The sequence below is a fragment of the Gopherus flavomarginatus genome, chromosome 19 (genome assembly GCF_025201925.1).
Source record: "Gopherus flavomarginatus isolate rGopFla2 chromosome 19, rGopFla2.mat.asm, whole genome shotgun sequence".
NCBI lineage: Eukaryota > Metazoa > Chordata > Testudines > Testudinidae > Gopherus > Gopherus flavomarginatus.
Window position 1 is genome coordinate 4221814 of NC_066635.1, and position 17586 is coordinate 4239399.

General features: G+C 50.2%; 2 protein-coding genes across 2 annotated transcripts in view; both read left to right on the top strand.

Moving 5' to 3' along the window:
- LOC127037352 (C-C motif chemokine 5-like) overlaps nucleotides 1-17586 on the top strand; it is a 411611-nt gene that overhangs the window by 59418 nt on the left and 334607 nt on the right. The window lies entirely within an intron of this gene.
- LOC127037359 (C-C motif chemokine 3-like) lies at nucleotides 11555-13508 on the top strand. Its single transcript, XM_050928981.1, has 3 exons — nucleotides 11555-11684; nucleotides 12003-12117; nucleotides 13278-13508. The coding sequence occupies exons 1-3, from the start codon at nucleotides 11612-11614 to the stop codon at nucleotides 13363-13365; spliced, it is 276 nt and encodes a 91-aa protein (XP_050784938.1). The 5' UTR covers nucleotides 11555-11611; the 3' UTR covers nucleotides 13366-13508.

The window sequence follows — 17586 nt, forward strand, 5'->3', positions numbered from 1 at the left end:
CAGACAGCCACCATGATGGTGTGACAAAGTTCCTCCTCTGCCTTGGTGGGTCCTGCGCCTACTGGTGGATTTGCTCACCTCAGTGATCTTCCCCTCTGGTGGAACCCACAGTCCGGGTCAGCTCCTCCTGTGTCTGATCAGGAGTTGGGAGGTTTGGGGGGAGCCCGGGCCCACCCTCTACTCTGGGTTCCAGCCCAGAGCCCTGTGGACTGCAGCTGTCTAGAGTGCCTCCTGGTACAGCTGCATGACAGCTACAACTCCCTGGGCTACTTCCCCATGGCCTCCTCCAAACACCTTCTTTATCCTCACCACAGGACCTTCCTCTGGTGTCTGATAACGCTTGTACTCCTTAGTCCTCCAGCAGCACACCCTCTCCCTCTCAGCTCCTTGCGCCTCTTGCTCCCAGCTCCTCACACGCGCCCGACAAACTGGAGTGAGCTCCTTTTTAAACCCAGGTGCCCTGATTAGCCTGCCTTGATTGATTCGCAGTTTCTTGATTGGCTGCAGGTGTTCTAATCAGCCTCTCTGCCTTAATTGTTTCCAGAAAGTTCCTGATTGTTCTGGAACCTTCCCTGTTACCTTACCCAGAGAAAGGGGACCTACTTAACCTGGGGCTAATACATCTGCCTTCTATCACTCTCCTGTAGCCATCTGGCCTGACTCTGTCACAATTGTCACAGCAGAGCTTGCAGGCACAGTCAGGACCCCTCCATCGAGTCCTTCTGGGCTTTCAGGGTGCTTGGATCCTAGCTAGGATACCCTGAATTCCGCCCACACAGCCCCAAGCCCAAACTACAAACTGCTTCTCTCCTGCCACTCCCTTCCTTTGTCCCCCTTCCCGGGCAAAGGTGTTGACCTTTCCCCTCCCTTACCTAGCTCAGGTTACAGGCTCCGGTATCGTCCATCCCCTAAAGTCCTGCCCTGCTCTCCCATTCCCCACACAGACAGCCCCTACTCCATCACACCTTACCCAGAGAAAGGGGACCTACTTAACCTGGGGCTAATACATCTGCTTTCTATCACTCTCCTGTAGCCATCTGGCCTGACCCTGCCACAATTGTCAATGAGAAATCACTCGGCTTGTCACCAAAGTGCAAAAGTTTTAATGACATTTTGTGGGATGAGCCTGCGGTGACTTTGCTTGGCTGATCTCTGATCTCTGGGAAAAGGCAGTCATGAGGCCTTGGCTTCCTTTTTATGAATGATCAGTGTCAGTTGCCAGCTGCTCACATTGTGCAAGGCCCGGTGCGGTGGCTAACTCAGCAGTTTCACTTCTCTGCTTTCACTCTGCGGAGAGTCTATACTGACCCAGCTCATTGAGTGTCTTTTGGTTTCATGTCAATACATTTTAAGGCTGGCAGGGACAATTACGATCATCTAGGGTGGGGTTCTCAAACCAGGGGTCACGACCTCTCAGGGGGTCATGAGGCTATTATGTGAGGGTCTGCCCAGCTCTGAAGGCAGCGCTGCCGCCAACAGCAGCAGCGCAGAAGTAAGGGTTGCAATGACGTGCAAAGTCTGCTGGGAAAAGTGCGATTGGCAAAGTTTCTTCGCATCCCCTGTATTAAACAGTAACTATTTAAAATAAACCCTTTTCTGCTTATAACAATAATTCAATTAAAATTTTAGTCTTAATTTAAAAGTGGAGAGAAAAGGTAGATTCATTTTAAACAATAGAGTTATAAATTTAGCATTTAAAATAGTGTTAAATATAAAAATATGTTTTTAATTTATAAGGGGGAGGTCACCCTCAGAGGCTTGCTTTAGGAAAGGGGTCACCAGTACAAACGTTTGACAGCTGCTGAGTCTGACCTCCTGCGTAGCCCAGGTCCAAGAATTTCACCTAGTGATTCCTGCATTGAATCCAGTAACTGTTTGTTGCACTGGTTTTAGAAAGGCATCCTTCTTGGTTTAAAGACGCCAAGGGAGGGAGAATCTACCACGTTCCCTGGCAAGCTGTTCCAATGATTAATTCCCTTCCTTGTTAACATGCTAAGTTTTAATTCCCTATTTGACTTTTTCTAATTTCAGCTTCCAGCCACTGGACCTTGTTCTGCCTTTGTCTGCTAGATTAAAGAGCCCTTGGCTGTCAGAAATCATCTCCATATGGAGGCACTTACAGACCATGAACAAGTCACCTCTGCAACTTCTCTTTGGAAGGCCAAATACTATGAGCTACTTTAAACTTCCAACTCCTTTAAACATCTTTGTGTGCAAATGTGGCATGCAGAGACCACAGGATATCATGCTGATCGATAACATCTCCTTGTTGGCTTGTACTCCCCTGTCTGTCTGTATCCATCTGGTGTCTATATACTTAGATGGTGAGTTCCTCGGGGCAGGGAATGTCTTTTTGGTCTGTGTTTGTACTGCACCTAGCACAATGGGTTCCTGGCCCACGTATGGGTCTCCAGGTGATACAGCATGACAGCTGTCACGGACTCACAGATAGTGCCCACTAGTGGCCCCATGCAGTCCATGGGGGGTGCCCCTTTCAGTGAGACAGCCCTTCTCGGAGGTCCACTCTCTCTCGGGGTCAGGCCTCTCCACCTCCTGGAGCCACACCTCTCTGAGCCTTAGCACACCTGTTTCTGGCCGTGGGCCCCCTCAGGGAGTCCGCGCGCTCTGGACTCCCCAGGCCTCCTCACTCCCTGAGGGGTTGATACAACCCTGTTCTCTAGCCCGGAGCGGCTCTCAGCCAGCATAAAACAGGAGGGTTTATTGAGAGTTGAACACAGCACAGGAAAGTCTCAGGGCCTCAAGCCTGGCCTCCCTCAACACAGCACATCCCAATCCCCCTGCAGCCAGGTGGGCTCTGCCTGCTTCCTCTCTCCAGCCCAGAGCCCCCTGCTTCCCAGCTGATCCTTCGATATCACCTCCCCCAGATCTTGCCTCTGTCCATTGTCTTCTCTCCAGGTAAACAGGGTCGTAAACAGGAAGGCCTGGGTCTCCTCTCCTCTCAGGCCCACTCTGGCTGGAACTGGCTGGTCAGGTCACCAGGGTCCTCTCTTCGCTGCCCATTGTCCTTCCACTGGCCAGAACTGGCTGTGACTCCTGAGCTGCATTCCCAGGGCACCAGGTCACCAGTCTCTGGGGTCTCCATCCTCCAGGCCATCAGCCAGAGTCTCAAGTTACCTCTCTGGTCCTCTGTAACAACGAACTACCTCTCCTCTCACCTTGTTAAACCAGTAACACCCGGGGACACGGAGTCCCACCACCTGTGCATGCAACCCTCTGGAAAACACAGAAATCCCAAGAAAAACCCCAAGTTCATCACAACAGCTAACAAATAATTATCCATGGCTGCTGATTTGAAACTGTTTAACTTTCATAGAAGCTGTCCAACATCCTCCTTAGTTACTGTTCGGATGGAAAATATTTCATCATCATTATATGAGACACAGCTTTATTCCAAATGCAGAACAGAAATCTGTAGTGAAAACTTCTGCCTCGACTTCATCACTAGAGACAATTTTATCATCTCCGTCTGGCCAGGGACCTTTACAGTTAGAATAATAGAATATCAGGGTTGGAAGGGACCTCAGGAGGTCATCTAATCCAACCCCCTGCTCAAAGCAGGACCAGTTCCCAACTAAATCATCCCAGCCAGGGCTTTGTCAAGCCTGACCTTAAAAACCTTTAAGGAAGGAGATTCCACCACCTCCCTAGGCAACTCATTCCAGTGTTTCACCACTCTCTGAGTGAAAAAGCTTTTCCTAATATCCAGCCTAAACCTCCCCCACTGCAACTTGAGACCATTACTCCTTGTTCTGTCATCGGGTACCACTGAGAACAGTCTAGATCCATCCTCTTTGGAACCCCCTTTCAGGCAATTGAAGACAGCTATCAAATCCTCCCTCATTCTTCTCTTCTGCAGACTAAACAATCCCAGTTCCCTTAGCCTCTCCTCATAAGTCATGTGCTCCAGCCCCCTAATCATTTTTGTTGCCCTCCACTGGACTCTTTCCAATTTTTCCACATCCTTCTTGTAGTGTGGGGCCCAAAACTGGACACGGTACTCCAGATGAGGCCTCACCAATGTCAAATAGAGGGAAATGATCATGTCCCTCGATCTGCTGGCAATGCCACTACTTATACAGCCCAAAATGCCATTAGCCTTCTTGGCAACAAGGGCGCACTGTTGACTCATATCCAGCTTCTCATCCACTGTAACCCCAGGTCCTTTTCTACAGAACTGCTTCCTAGCCATTCGGTCACTAGTCTGTAACAGTGAATGGGATTCTTCCGTCCTAAGTGCAGGACTCTGCACTTGTCCTTGTTGAACCTCATCAGGTTTCTTTTGGTCCAGTCCTCTAATTTGTCTAGGTCCCTCTGTATCCTATCCCTACCCTCCAGCGTATCTACCACTCCTCCAAGTTTAGTGTCATCTGCAAACTTGCTGAGGGCACAGTCCACGCCATCATCCAGATCATGAATGAAGATTTTGAACAAAACTGGACCCAGGGCCGACCCTTGGGGCACTCCACTTGAAACCGGCTGCCAACTAGACATGGAGCCGTTGATCACTACCCATTGAGCCCGACGATCTAGCCAGCTTTCTATCCAGCTTACAGTCCATTCATCCAGCCCATACTTCTTTAACTTGCTGGCAAGAATACTGTGGGAGACCATACCAAAAGCTTTGCTAAAGTCAAGGAATAACATGTCCACTGCTTTCCCCTCATCCACAAAGCCAGTTATTTCATCATAGAAAGCAATTAGATTAGTCAGGCATGACTTGCCCTTGGTGAATCCATGCTGACTGTTCCTGATTACTTTCCTCTCCTCTAAGTGCTTCAGAATTGATTCCTTGATGACCTGCTCCATGATTTTTCCAGGGACTGAGGTGAGGCTGACTGGCCTGTAGCTCCCTGGATCTTTCTTCTTCCCTTTTTTAAAGATGGGCACTACAGTAGTCTTTTTCCAGTCATCCAGGACCTCCCCCGATCACCACGAGTTTGTTAAGATTCCTTTTGTTCCTGACAGATTTTAAAAACTTCCTTGCCATTGTCCTTAGCCTGCTTGGCCACGGATATCTATAATTATAAGAGATATACCTACCTCCTAGAACGGACCTTGAGTCCAGCCCCCTGCCTTCACTAGCAGAACCAAGTACAGATTTTTGCCTCAGATCCCTAAGTGGCCTCCTCAAGGATTGAACTCACAACCCTGGGTTTAGCAGGCCAACACTCAAGCCCCTGAGCTATCCCTCCTACTTACAAGCCCTTTCTGCTTGCCTGCTCCTCCTAACTTCTAATGTATAGTCATTGCCACTAACCTCCCTGTTTTTCATGTGTGTACTGATTTCCTATCTTCGATCTCTGCCCCACATCCCCTCTGAACCAGTCACTCGTGACTCAAGCCCCAGATTCACGTGAAAGACTTCGTAGCCACCTGGTGTGAATTCTGAGTTTGTAATTAAACATTGGGTGAGGCTGGGACTGTCTCTTTGCACTGCACCTAGCACAATGGGGTTCTGGTCCTTGACTAGCCTCTGCTGGGCCATTGTGGTGAGACTAATTAATAAATAACGGGGGTGGTTTTCCTTTCCTAGCTCTGTATCCTGCCTCTCTCACGGCCCCTTGCACAGTTACTCATCTGGAAAAGCGGGGTCCTCTTACAGACCTGGGGAAGACCAGAGGTCCAATTTAGGCCTGGTGTTACCCCATGGATGGCCCTAGATGCGAGGGGTGCATGGGGAACTGCTGCTGTCAGCAAGGTGACTAATGGTGACCTCTGACCCACACCCATCCTATGGAGCAGTGACTCCGTGTCAGCCGGAGACCTGTCTGTGGGGCAATGATTGGGGAGTGCTCCCAGTGGAGGCTGGGGAGACAGTCTGCTCAGACTGGAATAGGAGGGAGGAGGGCCATGCCCGTGGGGGGAGGAGGGCCATGCCTGTGAGGTGCACTGAGGATGCAGTGGGGTCGGTGCCTGGGTCGCTCTGTCTGAGCGCTAGACTCAGAGCCAGATGAGGCCGGATATCCTTCTGATAGGAAACGGTGGCAGTTTGAGGAAGCCTGAGTCACATCCGTGGCGGTTAAGGAGGGGCTTTGCAGACTGCAGCACCACGGGCGGCATCAGCCATCACCATGGCTTTCACTGCGCCCCTCCCCAACTCTAGCTCCTGAGACTCTGCTCTCCTGCAGCCTTGCCAGAGGGGCAGAGGCCTTTGTGAGGGACGGTGCTCATTGGGGGTGCTGCCTAGTGGTTAGGGGGTTAGGCCCCTGGTGACCATGTCTCTACTCTTTTCCCTGGACCACCTTCACCACCAGCTGCCTCCAGCAAGTACATATGGCAGGGTCTCCTTCCCCTCAATGAATGCAGCTAACCTCCCCCCCTGCATGTGAAACGGGGACACGCCTCTCCCAAGAGATGCTCCCTGACCTACAAGTGTGAGCATTTGTTCCATGTGCACTTCTGTGCTCTAGGAATAACAAGAGCACGGCATGTCTTCTGTCCCTGTGGAAGCACTAGCTACCAGTCCTGAGTGGGATGATAGAACAGGGCGGTCTGGAATAGCAATGACTCAAGAGATCCCTTCCAGTCCTGCATTCCTGTGAGATCCTTTGGGACAATGGCCCCACACCAGCTACCTGAGATTCCCCCCACTGCTGAACGGCCCTTGCATGAGACTGTCCTCCTCGTTCCAGCCATGGAATGGATCTGGGAACCACAGTGTCATCTTTTCTGCTCCAGTGGCCTCCCTAGGCAGGGATGGGTCTTGAACAGGAAAGACGCAGCACTTGTGCTGTATGTGTCGGAGAGTCGCCCAACCTTTGATGATCCTGGCATGGGGCTTGGCTCTGGGGCCCTGGCTGACTCATATGCTTTGGGAACTCCCTAGCCAGGGCTGTGTCATGCTCAGGGAGACCCCAAAGCGTGTCAGATGTGAAGGGAGAAGAACAAGGCTGGCTCCCCTGCCCATCACTTACTCAGTTTCACAGAGTCCCTCCCCACTCCCCACCCGCCTGCTGACCTGTCCCCAGAGAAAAAGGGTCCTTCTCTCCCCTTGTGAGACCTCCTGGTGCTCAGGCACGGTCAGGCTGCTCAGATTCCTTGCACAGTTTCCCAGCCATGAGCATCCCAGCTTTTGGTGGGACTCAACCAGCTCTGCTCTTGCTGAGAGGCTGCCATGTCCGCTCCCACATCCTGCTGTAACTGACATGCCCGGGAAGAGCAGTGGAGGCCCTGGAAGTGGGGGCAAGGACAGGTGGAGGCAGCAACGGCACGTTCTCCCGTCCAAACCTCTGCGGGTCTTGGCACCTGGCAAGCTGCCTCCTGTCCTCAGAGCTGATTAGCCGTGAGCTCAGGAGAGGTTACTTGAAAAGCATGTGAGGTTTCCTCAGCCTAACGCTCAGCTCCTGCTTGCGATTCCCATACCTGTTTGAATGCATGCAGAGGAAGTTCTGAGGTCAGGAGAAATCTCCCAGTGACTCTGCGAGGGTTTGAACCTTCCCAGAATTCACGGACAACAGCCCCCAAAACTGCCTAGAGCCGAGCTTTTAGGAAAACATCCAGTCTTGATTCACAAGTTGTCCCAGTGGTTAATGACTCTTGCTGGTAAAAATGGACACCGAATTCCAGTCTGAATTTGTCTCGCTTCAACTTCCAGCCTCTGGATCATATTTAGCCGCATTTAAAGCTCAGTTGAGAAACTCAGCTCCTTCCCTTCCTCTATTCTTTGTCCGGTGTAATTGTATTAGCACAGAGCATTTACTATTGACGAATTCCCCCTACTCCCAAACCTGAACCCCAAATCAGAACTCCGCCTCCATCAATACAAATTGCTTCATTAACGATACCAAGCCCATAAGAAGAGACTGGCTGAAGTAGAAATGACCAACCACACACTCGAAGCGATGCGGGGCCCTGTCCTGCCTGGCAGATCTGGTGCTGTATCAGACTCAGACCAGGGATTTTTCAAAGATCAGTGACTAAAATGAGTTTTTCCTGCTTTTCACTCTTGTTAACCTTTCCTAGGCAATACAGCTGCGAGAGAGAGACCGGCACAGAGTTACTCCCCTGCCCTCTGTACTGAAGGCAATCATGTGCCAAAGAGGGTAGCACTGATGGGATAGTTCTGTAGTTTGAGTATTGGCCTGCTATACCCAGGGCTGTGAGTTCAATCCTTGAGGGGGCCATTTAGGGAACTGGGGTAAAAATCTATTTGGGGATTAGTCCTGCCTTCAGCAGGGGGTTGTACTAGGTGACCTCCTGAGATCCCTTCCAACCTTGATATTCTATGAGTCTATTACCAGTGGTGCTGATGGCTAACGTGGAAAGAACCTATCTGTATGAATTATTATCAGTATTACTAAGCAGCTCCAGTCCTGGACCAGGGCCCCAGAGTGCAATGCCCTGTACAAACACAGAGCAAAAGACAGTCTCATAGACTTCAAGGTCAGAAGAGACTATTATGATCATCTAGTCTGACCTCCTGCACAATGCAGGCTACAGAATCTCACCTACCCACTCCTGTAACGAAACCTCTGAGCTATTGAGTTCTCAGACTGTGGTTTGAAGACCTCAAGCTGCAGAGAATCCTCCAGCAAGTGACCTGTGCCCCATGCTACAGAGGAAGGTGAAAAACATCCAGGGCCTCTGCCAATCTGCCCTGGAGGAAAATTCCTTCCTGACCCCAAATATGGTGATCAGCTAAACCCTGAGCAGGTGGGCAAGACTCACCAGCCAGCACCCAGGAAAGAATTCTCTGTAGTAACTCAGATCCCATCCCATCACAGACCATTGGGCACACTTACCTGCCAATAATCAAAGATTAATTGCCAGAATTAGGCCATACCATCCCCTCCATAGACTTATGCAAGCTTAGTCTTAAAGCCAGATAAGTCTTTTGCCCTCACTGCTCCCCTTGGAAGGCTGTTCCAGAACTTCACTCCTCTAATGGTTAGAAACCTTCATCTAATTTCAAGTCTAAACTTCCTAGTGTCCAGTTTATATCCATTTGTTCTTGTGTCCACAATGGTACTAATCTTAAATAATTCCTCTCCCTCCTTGGTATTTATCCCTCTGATATTTTTATAAAGAGCAATCATATCCCCCCTCAACCTTCTCTTGGTTAGGCTAAACAAGCCAAGCTCTTTGAGTGTCATTTCATAAGTCCCTGCCCTAAGTACAAGATAAGAGACAGTGGCTGGATACAGATGGGGGAGAACAAGGGAACAAGGAGACAGTATTGATCAGCATGGTAGGCAATGATCTCTGGACACTGGCAGCCCAGCACTTCTCTTGGATCTCAGGCTGAGTTTGCAGGACTCAGGTCTCTTTGTGCTCCAAGAGACACTAAGCTGGGAAGCCAGGAATGTGGATTTTTCCCTTTTCAGAGCCAAGCTACACATTAAAACAAAGCGAATAATTCAAAGGGGTTAAATCCATCGGTGTGAACCAATACAAAAAGGCCAGGAAATAGGAGTGAAAGCCGGAGAGCCCTACATGCAATAAAAGCCCAAGCACTCCGAATCCTTAGCTCCATGCTGTCAGCCAGAAGAGCCGACCGGGTCACAGCCACTCGAGTTCCACAGCTCCAGGGCCGAAAGCCAGGGGATGGAAGCTAGCAGGGTCACGTGTCAGGCCGAAGCCCGCCAATCGGCCTCTCGTTCCAACATCAGTGCCGCAAGGGGACAGAAAACCAGGGATATTGCCAGTCTTCTAGCGCTTGTGCCTTTAATCAGCTGGCACCCACTGCATCCAGCCATTATCCTGTCAGCACTGATGGCCCCAGGACATCTCATAGGCGGGTCAAGTCTATTCATGTCCCTCGTGTTTCAGTCAGATGTTTAATTAAATTCAAAATAAAGGTGCTGGACTGAGAGCCCTAAATCCTCTGCCTTTGCCTAGAATAGGCACAGTATGAGTAGCTGCCGGGCAAGTCCCAGAACTGCCTCACCAATGAGCCTTTGACCCTGATCGGCAGAAAGTGCATCTTGGGCTGGGAGGAGAACCAGTCTACGTGGCCGATTCAGTCCTCAGCTTCTCTGCAGAACCTGCCATAAAGAAAGTGTGAATTGTGACAGTATTTCCTGCGACGCAGACTCTTGTCCACCAGGAATGGGGCTGGGTCCCTCCCGTAACTCATTTCACATGGGGTCACCAGGCAGCCACCGGAATATCACTGTTCCATATTGAAGTGTGATTATGCCTCGGAAACAGCTTTTGTTCCCTCCTCCCCTTGCAAGCAAACTTAAAGTTTTGGTTTTTCACTGAAAACAGAATATTTTCAATTCTACTGGTGGACTGCTGTTCAACATGGTCATCGACAACTCGGACACAGGGCCAGCTCCAGGTTTTTTGCCACCTAGAGCTGGCCCTGCTCAGACAATGGAGGGACAGTTATGCTTTCTAAAATTTGCAATGACACCAAGCCGGGAAGGATTGCAAGCACTTTGGAGGATAGGATTAGAATTCAAAATGATCTTGAGAAGTTGGAAAAGTCTGATATCAATAAGGTGAAATGTAGTAAAGACAAGTGCCAACTACTACATCTAGGGAGGAAAAATCAAATGCACAATTACAAAGTGGGGAATAACTCTTACGTGGCAATACCGCTGAAAAGGATCTGGTGCTAATAGTGGATCACAAATTGAATAAGAGTCAGCAATGTGAAAGAGTTGCAAAACAGGCTAATATCGTTCTGAGATGTATTAATAGGAATGTTGCATGTAAGACACAGGAGGTAATTGTCTCACTCTGCTCAGGACTCGTGAGACCTCAGCTGGAGTCCTGTGTTCAGCGTTGGGCACTACACTTTAAGAAAGATGTGGACAAATTGGAGAGTCCCCAGGAAAGCAACACAAATAATAACTGGTTTAGAAAATGTGATGTATGAGGAAAGATGTTAAAAACTGGTACGTTTAGCCTTGAGAAAAGAAGACTGAGGGGGGATGGGATAAAAGTTGTGAAATATGTTAAGGGGTGTTACAAGAGGACAGTGATCAGTTGTTCTCCAGGTCCACTGGAGGTAGGACAAGAAGCAATGGGCATAATCGACAGCAAGGGAGATTTAGGTTCGATATCAGGAAAATTTTTCTAGCTATAAGGGTAGTTTAGCTCTGGAACAGGTTTGCAAGGGAGTTGTGGAATCCCCATCAGTGGAGAAGAAAAAGACGCCCCCTGCCCTAACGAGCTTCACGCAGACAGTAGGTTCCTGTCTCCAGAAGCTTAAGATAATGACCTTGACTCACCAAAGACCTGGGCTGGATTTGAATTAGGGACTCAAGACTTCAGATTTCATTATGAGTCTTGTGTCACACAAAGGCAGGTGCGTTAGTTCAAAGACAAACCTGCCACCATTACCACAATGGACTCATGTCCTCGCTTCCTTTGTCCTTTTTTCCAGGACTTTTGTTGACCTAATCACCGAAATGGAATTGGAGAGTCACTCTAGATTTCAACTTCCTCTTTGATTTCTCAACTCAGCAAAATTTGGGTGTGTGTGTCATCATTTACTTGGTCTGATGTATGCGTTTCCCTAAAATACCACTGTATAAAGCTGGCACAAAGGCCTGTGGTTCAGCATCAGACAGAGGAGGAGAACTTGAAAGAATTCCAACTCTTGTTCAGCTGCTGCCGCTCCTCCTCACCCAGCAGAAGCATGAAGGTCTGTGTGGCTGCCTTCGCTGTTCTCCTCATCGCTGCTCTCTGCTCCCAGGCCCATTCTCAGCTTGGTAAGTCCTGTTTCCCTTCTGCCTTTCTGCGGTGCTCGGAGCTCTCACTTTCACTGGCTTTCAGACTACGTCAAGGCTGGTTTCAGGTGTAGGAAGGCTTGTAGCGAGGAAGCCCATGAAACAGCCATAAACTTCAGTTGGTCTAGCTGCAGTATGTCAGGGGTCTTCCTTCTCTGAGATGCCCGTGAGCAGTGACAGCGAGGGGTGGAGCTAAGGGTCAGCTAACTCTATTGGGCTTGCAGGAGAAGCCTTCAGATATTCAGACACCATCAGCGATGGGTTAGAGAATCATCATGCAAGTCTTCTCTTTCCTTCCAGATGGCATCAACACCCCAACTTCCTGCTGCTTCAGCTATGTTTCCAAGCCAATCCCACGGAGCCTTGTGGTGAAGTACCGGCACACCAGCAGCAAGTGCTCCTTGCCGGCTGTAATGTGAGTATGATTTTTGGGCAGATGTTCTATGTTCATGCAGAGAAACAACCCTATAGGATGAACGGATGTGGGAGGGAATCTGCAGGGCTCTTGTGATACAAATGTCAGGCATTTTTAACCCCTGGGTAAAAGACAATTATTCAAAAGTTCTCCACATTCCCCTGTGGCCTCTAGAGGCCTTCAAAATACCTACAATAGGTAGCTACAGAGAACAAGGACGGATTGATGTTTTGCAGACTCACAGAGAAGGTTCATGCTTGAGCCCTTGCTCTGGGTTCTTGCATCAGGGACTCACACAGCTTTCAGTTCCCGGTGTAACTCAGCAGCAGAGGGTTGGGAAAGCATTCTCATGCAGCTGTCTTTGAGCGGGCAGCAAGAAAGCCGGGGTATCTTGAGCATTCCATTTGGGGCAGACGGGGCCAGAGCCACAGCTGGGGTAAATGGGCAAAGCTACACCTGCTGCAGATCTAACCTGCAAACACACCACTAGCGAGAGTAACAAAGGTTGGCAGGGGACAGACTGAGGAAGAAGAAGGGTTGCAGTAGTGATCCCCCAGGGTCACTCAGATTAGGGATACGCACTATTTTAGATGATCACTGATACGCCTTGCATGGGCATGGAGGAAGAAGTGATATGCATGGAACTAGGGTAGTGGCTCAGTGGGACCAGAATTTAGGAGGATGTCCCTTATGTCAAGGGCTGGACATTGCACCAGGGAAAGGTCACCTGCTGGGGTGAGACCCAGGTGGTAACGTCAAAGCTGGAGATGCTGATCCAGTGACAGTGGGATTTTATCCCCATGATCTCCAAAGTCGGAGACAGCTTAAATCCCTCTGTCTGGGGGATGGTGCTACAGCTGAGTGACAGGCACTCACTCTAACGTTATTGACCTGCTGCATTCTGGTTGGCTGAGACAATAGGCCTGACGTGTGGCAGCCAGCCACAGATCAGCTTCTCTGCAGTAGGTTTCAGCGAAGGTTTCACCTTTAGAAAAGCGGAGTCCTCATTGGCTGATTATTCTTTAAAAATGCTCAATGTTGTTGGACAACACAGAATCCATCTGGTCTCCGCGACCTACTCTGCCATAGCTTGTGTCCCAGGGGATCCACTTTCCTTCTTCTCCCTCTGAAGATTCTGAAATGAGTTTTTATCTCTGCAGCTTTACCACTAAGAAAGGCCGGGAAGTCTGCTCTGATCCCAATGCACGATGGGTCCAGGAGTACATCAAGCACGTGAAACAAAACTGATGAGCCCCTGACGGCAACAGCTTCTGGTGACAGTCCCAAAAGCCCTTGGAGGTCGCAGGAGGCAATTGCTCCTTCCACGAAGAATTTATTTTAATATATTATTTGTAATGTTTATTTTTGAACTATAACAACAATTTATTATATTTAAATTATTTGGGTTTAAGTTAAATCAATGTCCATTTTTTTTTGATTGAACAAAATAAAAAAAGGCAGTTGAAATATTTGGCTGTGCCTGTTAATGAGGATTGAGGATTCACAATCATAAAATTTGACTTGTTAACCAATATCTCTGGGCCTACACACCTTTGAATGCTCCGGGCTATCTCTCTGAAGCTTTTGCAGGAGTGATCCCTGATCTGGGGGGATAAGGGTCTCAGTAGCGTACCTCTGGTGATATCAATTCCCAATTAAAATAATCCACCCCAACCCTTTACAGCTGGAAGTTAAAGGGATAAAGTTGAAAAACCAAGTTATATTTATAAATCAAGGGTGAAATTTGTCTGCAGTAGATCAGTGTGGGGCTGGGGCTTGGAGCCACGAGTGAACAGCTCTAGTCAAAGATGGGGAAGGGAGTATGGCCTGCTGGTTAGAACATTGGCTCTGAACCTTTTCAATACTAGGCCCCCTTCCTGACTTAGCAACATGGAAAGGAGAGAGTGGTTGTCACCCCCTGATTCCTGTTCATGACACCCCCTCCCAAGACTCAGGACCCCCAGTTGAGAGCCAACAGGTGGGAGGAGCTCCAGGCCTGCAGCCCAGGTTGGGTTGCTCCTAGGCAGCTGCTGTGTCCATACTGCCACCTCTGGCAAATGGGAGAACTGCAACCTATGAGTCCTACTGGCTCACGCCCCACAGCAGGGCCGGCTTTAGGCCGAGTCTCCCAATTCCCTGGAATCGGGCCCTGCGCCTTAGGCACCTTTTAAAATTTTTTTTTACTCCCCCGGTGGTGGGGGCTCCGCTCCGGGGGTCTTCGATGGCATTTTGGTGGCAGCGGCTCCACTCCGGGGGTCTTTGGCGGCGGAGGATCCACTCCGGGTCTTCCGTGGCACCAAAGGACCCCCGCTGGGTATTCAAATCGGGCCCTGCAGTTCATAAAGCCGGCCCTGCCCCACAGGGTGTCCCGCCCACAGAGGCCCTGAGTGGCAGTGCCCATGGTGTTTCCTGATTGGCCCAGGCATGCTATTTAAGGCATAGGGAAAACACCTGGAGGCTGCTGTGCACCTAGGGGGATCTCTGGTTTGATGCTGCACCAGACCCTTCTGTGTGCTCCTGATACCTTGTCTTGTTCCTGGCCCCAGCCCTACTTCTGGGTCTTGGCCCCAGCCCTCCTTCTGACCCCGGCCTTGCTCCTCCTTTCTGATTCTGCTCCTGACACTTTGCCCTGCCTTGGCTGACCTCCTTGGCTCGGACCTGGTGCGGGTCATCGGCTCTGACCTGTTCCAGAGCTGTGGACTGCTGCTTCTGGCCTTAACCCTCTGGACTGAGTTTGTACCTTGCCTTCGTCTGTAACTTGTAGACTAGAACTATGGGCTGGCTGCCTGGACTCCTGGGTTCTTGCCCTGGCTCTGAAGGATGACAGATGGATGGGTTTTATTGCCAGTCTATCCCTAACTACCTGGGTGACCCTGGCTAGTTTATAACGGTGCATTGCTCTCTACAGGGCTGAATCACAGCTGCCTGACTGTGTGTCCGGGACTCCTCACTGCTATCAGCTATAGAATATTTTCCTTTGGCACCAGTGGTAGGGGCTGGTGCTTTTGCAGCAAGAGGCTCTGAGTTTTTGCTCCTCTGTGGCTGTGAAGTTCTGTGTGACCCCAGCATGCAGCATCATGAAACCCACCATGTCTTAGACACAGTGGCCGGATCAGTCACAGAGTAATTCCACTGAAGTTACTGGCATTATCTTAGGGATGACTTTACCCTGGTATAAATATCATCTCTGTCTATATAGGAGCTACACAGCTGTCCCCATGCTGCACCGCTTGTAACTTCCTGGGGACAGGAACCAGACTGCCCTGCTTCGAAAGCACAGGCCCTCACTGCTGGAGTGAAAAGCAAAACTTCTCTGCCTGTCATAAGGAGAGTGCTGTGACATGCAGCTGACTAGCTCTGGCCCCATCCAGTAGGGGGCACTTTGAACCAGGATTCCTGCCTAGGTCACTGGTGACATGTCAATGGGCTGTGTATTTACCTGGTTGCTATGGAGATTGCAGTCCACAGGAGCTGCACATGGCAACAGACTTAACCCTTGCAAGACCAGGATCCCAGAGGGAAGCAGGTGAGTGTTCAGGGATGTGTAATTCTACACCCCTGTGCCAGGCATTGAACTTGAGACCTCTGAGTCCAAGGGTGGGACCTGAGCTCAAAGACCCCCTGCTGGTGGTCAAGGCTGGAGTAGGCTCAGCAAGCTCTGTATGGGTCCCAACCACCGTGAGATGGCTGGGGTGCTGGAACTAGGGGTGCTGGGGGTGCTGGCTTGAAGTGGATTCCATCATACACAGGGTGTACAGTTTTGCTCAGTGGCTTTCAGCACCCCTGCTATAAAACCTGCTCCAACGCCCCTGTGAGACGGGGACAGAGCTCCCCGCTGATTGGGTTACAGATGCAAAGGGCTGGAGTCCCGCTGAGTGTCCACCGTGGATTTGGATCCAGATCCACTGGACATGGACATAAGTATTTCCCCAGAGGAGACCTAGTGTGAGACTCAGCAATAGACACCTCCCTTGTAGACACCAACGTGTCTCCCTTCCCTGTAAGGATCCAGCTAGCGCCTGCCTGGCGCCTCCAGGAGTCAGAGAACAAAGCGTTCAGAACCCAGCGGGGGTGTGTACAGGGGAATGCTAGGCGGAGCGCTCCATGGGGAGACCACTGCTAGGACCCTGCGGTAGCTCCACTGCTGAGGAAGGCAGATTTGCTGAGCCCTGGGATGCACGCAGTGGATGGTGCATCCCCATTGTGTGGTGTGGGCCTGGGAGCTTGTGCTCTTGCTGGGTATAATCCCAAATGAGTCTTGGCAGGTGCTGGCCTTCCAGCCCTGGACATCATAGTCTCATGGAGTTCCCTGTAGTCATTGGTGGGTCATAGTCTGTTTTCACTGATTCGAGATTCCTGGGGCCTGCGGCATCTGGCCTCCTGTCAGCTGTGTCTTAGAAGTATTATTCTGGCAGCTGCATGGGCTTCGAGCACCTTTGCTTTGTTTCATTAGCTGTTAGAGGCCAACTGGTTTCTATTGCATAAGATTTGTTCCTTATCTGCCCAGAGACCGAAGGGTTGACTCTTTCTGTTAATAAAGGGAAAGGCAGATTTGTTTTGCCTGCCCTGGATTGGGCTGTGATGTTTTTAAAATTTATTTAGAGCAATCGTAACTAAATGCTGCTTTTTCCCTAGGTAAGACGGGGGTCTGGGCCCCTGCCTCTGCCCTTCCCCCCAGTGAATGCATAGCCCCGGAATAATGAAATGACACGCCACAGCCGGACAGCAGACCACAGACCAGTCTGAAGTGAGTATGTGACACCTTATACCTTCGTAAGGTCACAGCCCCTTTCAGAGCCACCTAGCTGAGGTATTGATCTTGCCCCCTCTCACCACACTGTCTGAGCACCTCACACGCCTTCATTTAGCCTCACAACCTCGCACGGCAGAGCAGTGCTAAAATCCCTGTTATTCAGACAGGGAACCGAAGCTCAGAAAGACCAAGTGACTTGGCCAAGGTCACATAAGAAGTGTGTGGTAAACCAGGGACTTGAACTTGTCTCCTGAGACCCAAGTGAGGGGCCTAACCTTCTCCCTAAGGGGAAGGGTGGATATGTAAGGAGCAGGGAAGGGAGACTGCACCCAACAGTCTTTTCTCACTAGTCTAATGTAACGCCAGCATAGCTGGACATGTTGCCAGCCACAGGGATCAAACTTGGGACCTTAGAATCAGCAGTTAATGAGCCTTTACCACCTGAGCTACAGGACATGGCTTTCTTAGCTATGACCATAACAGGCTCATCAACCTCCGGCTGACCTAGCCACTGCTAGATGGGAACAGAGCACACGCAAGGTGGATGTGACTTCGCTAGTAAAAGGAAAAAGATTCAGCGCTATTGACCAACCAGAGCATTACTATTATTTGTATTATCGTAGAGCCCAGGAGCTGCACACCCGGCTTGGGACCCCCTTTTGCTAAGGCGCTGCATGATTTTCCCTGCCCCAAGGTGCTCACAGTCCAAGGAAACC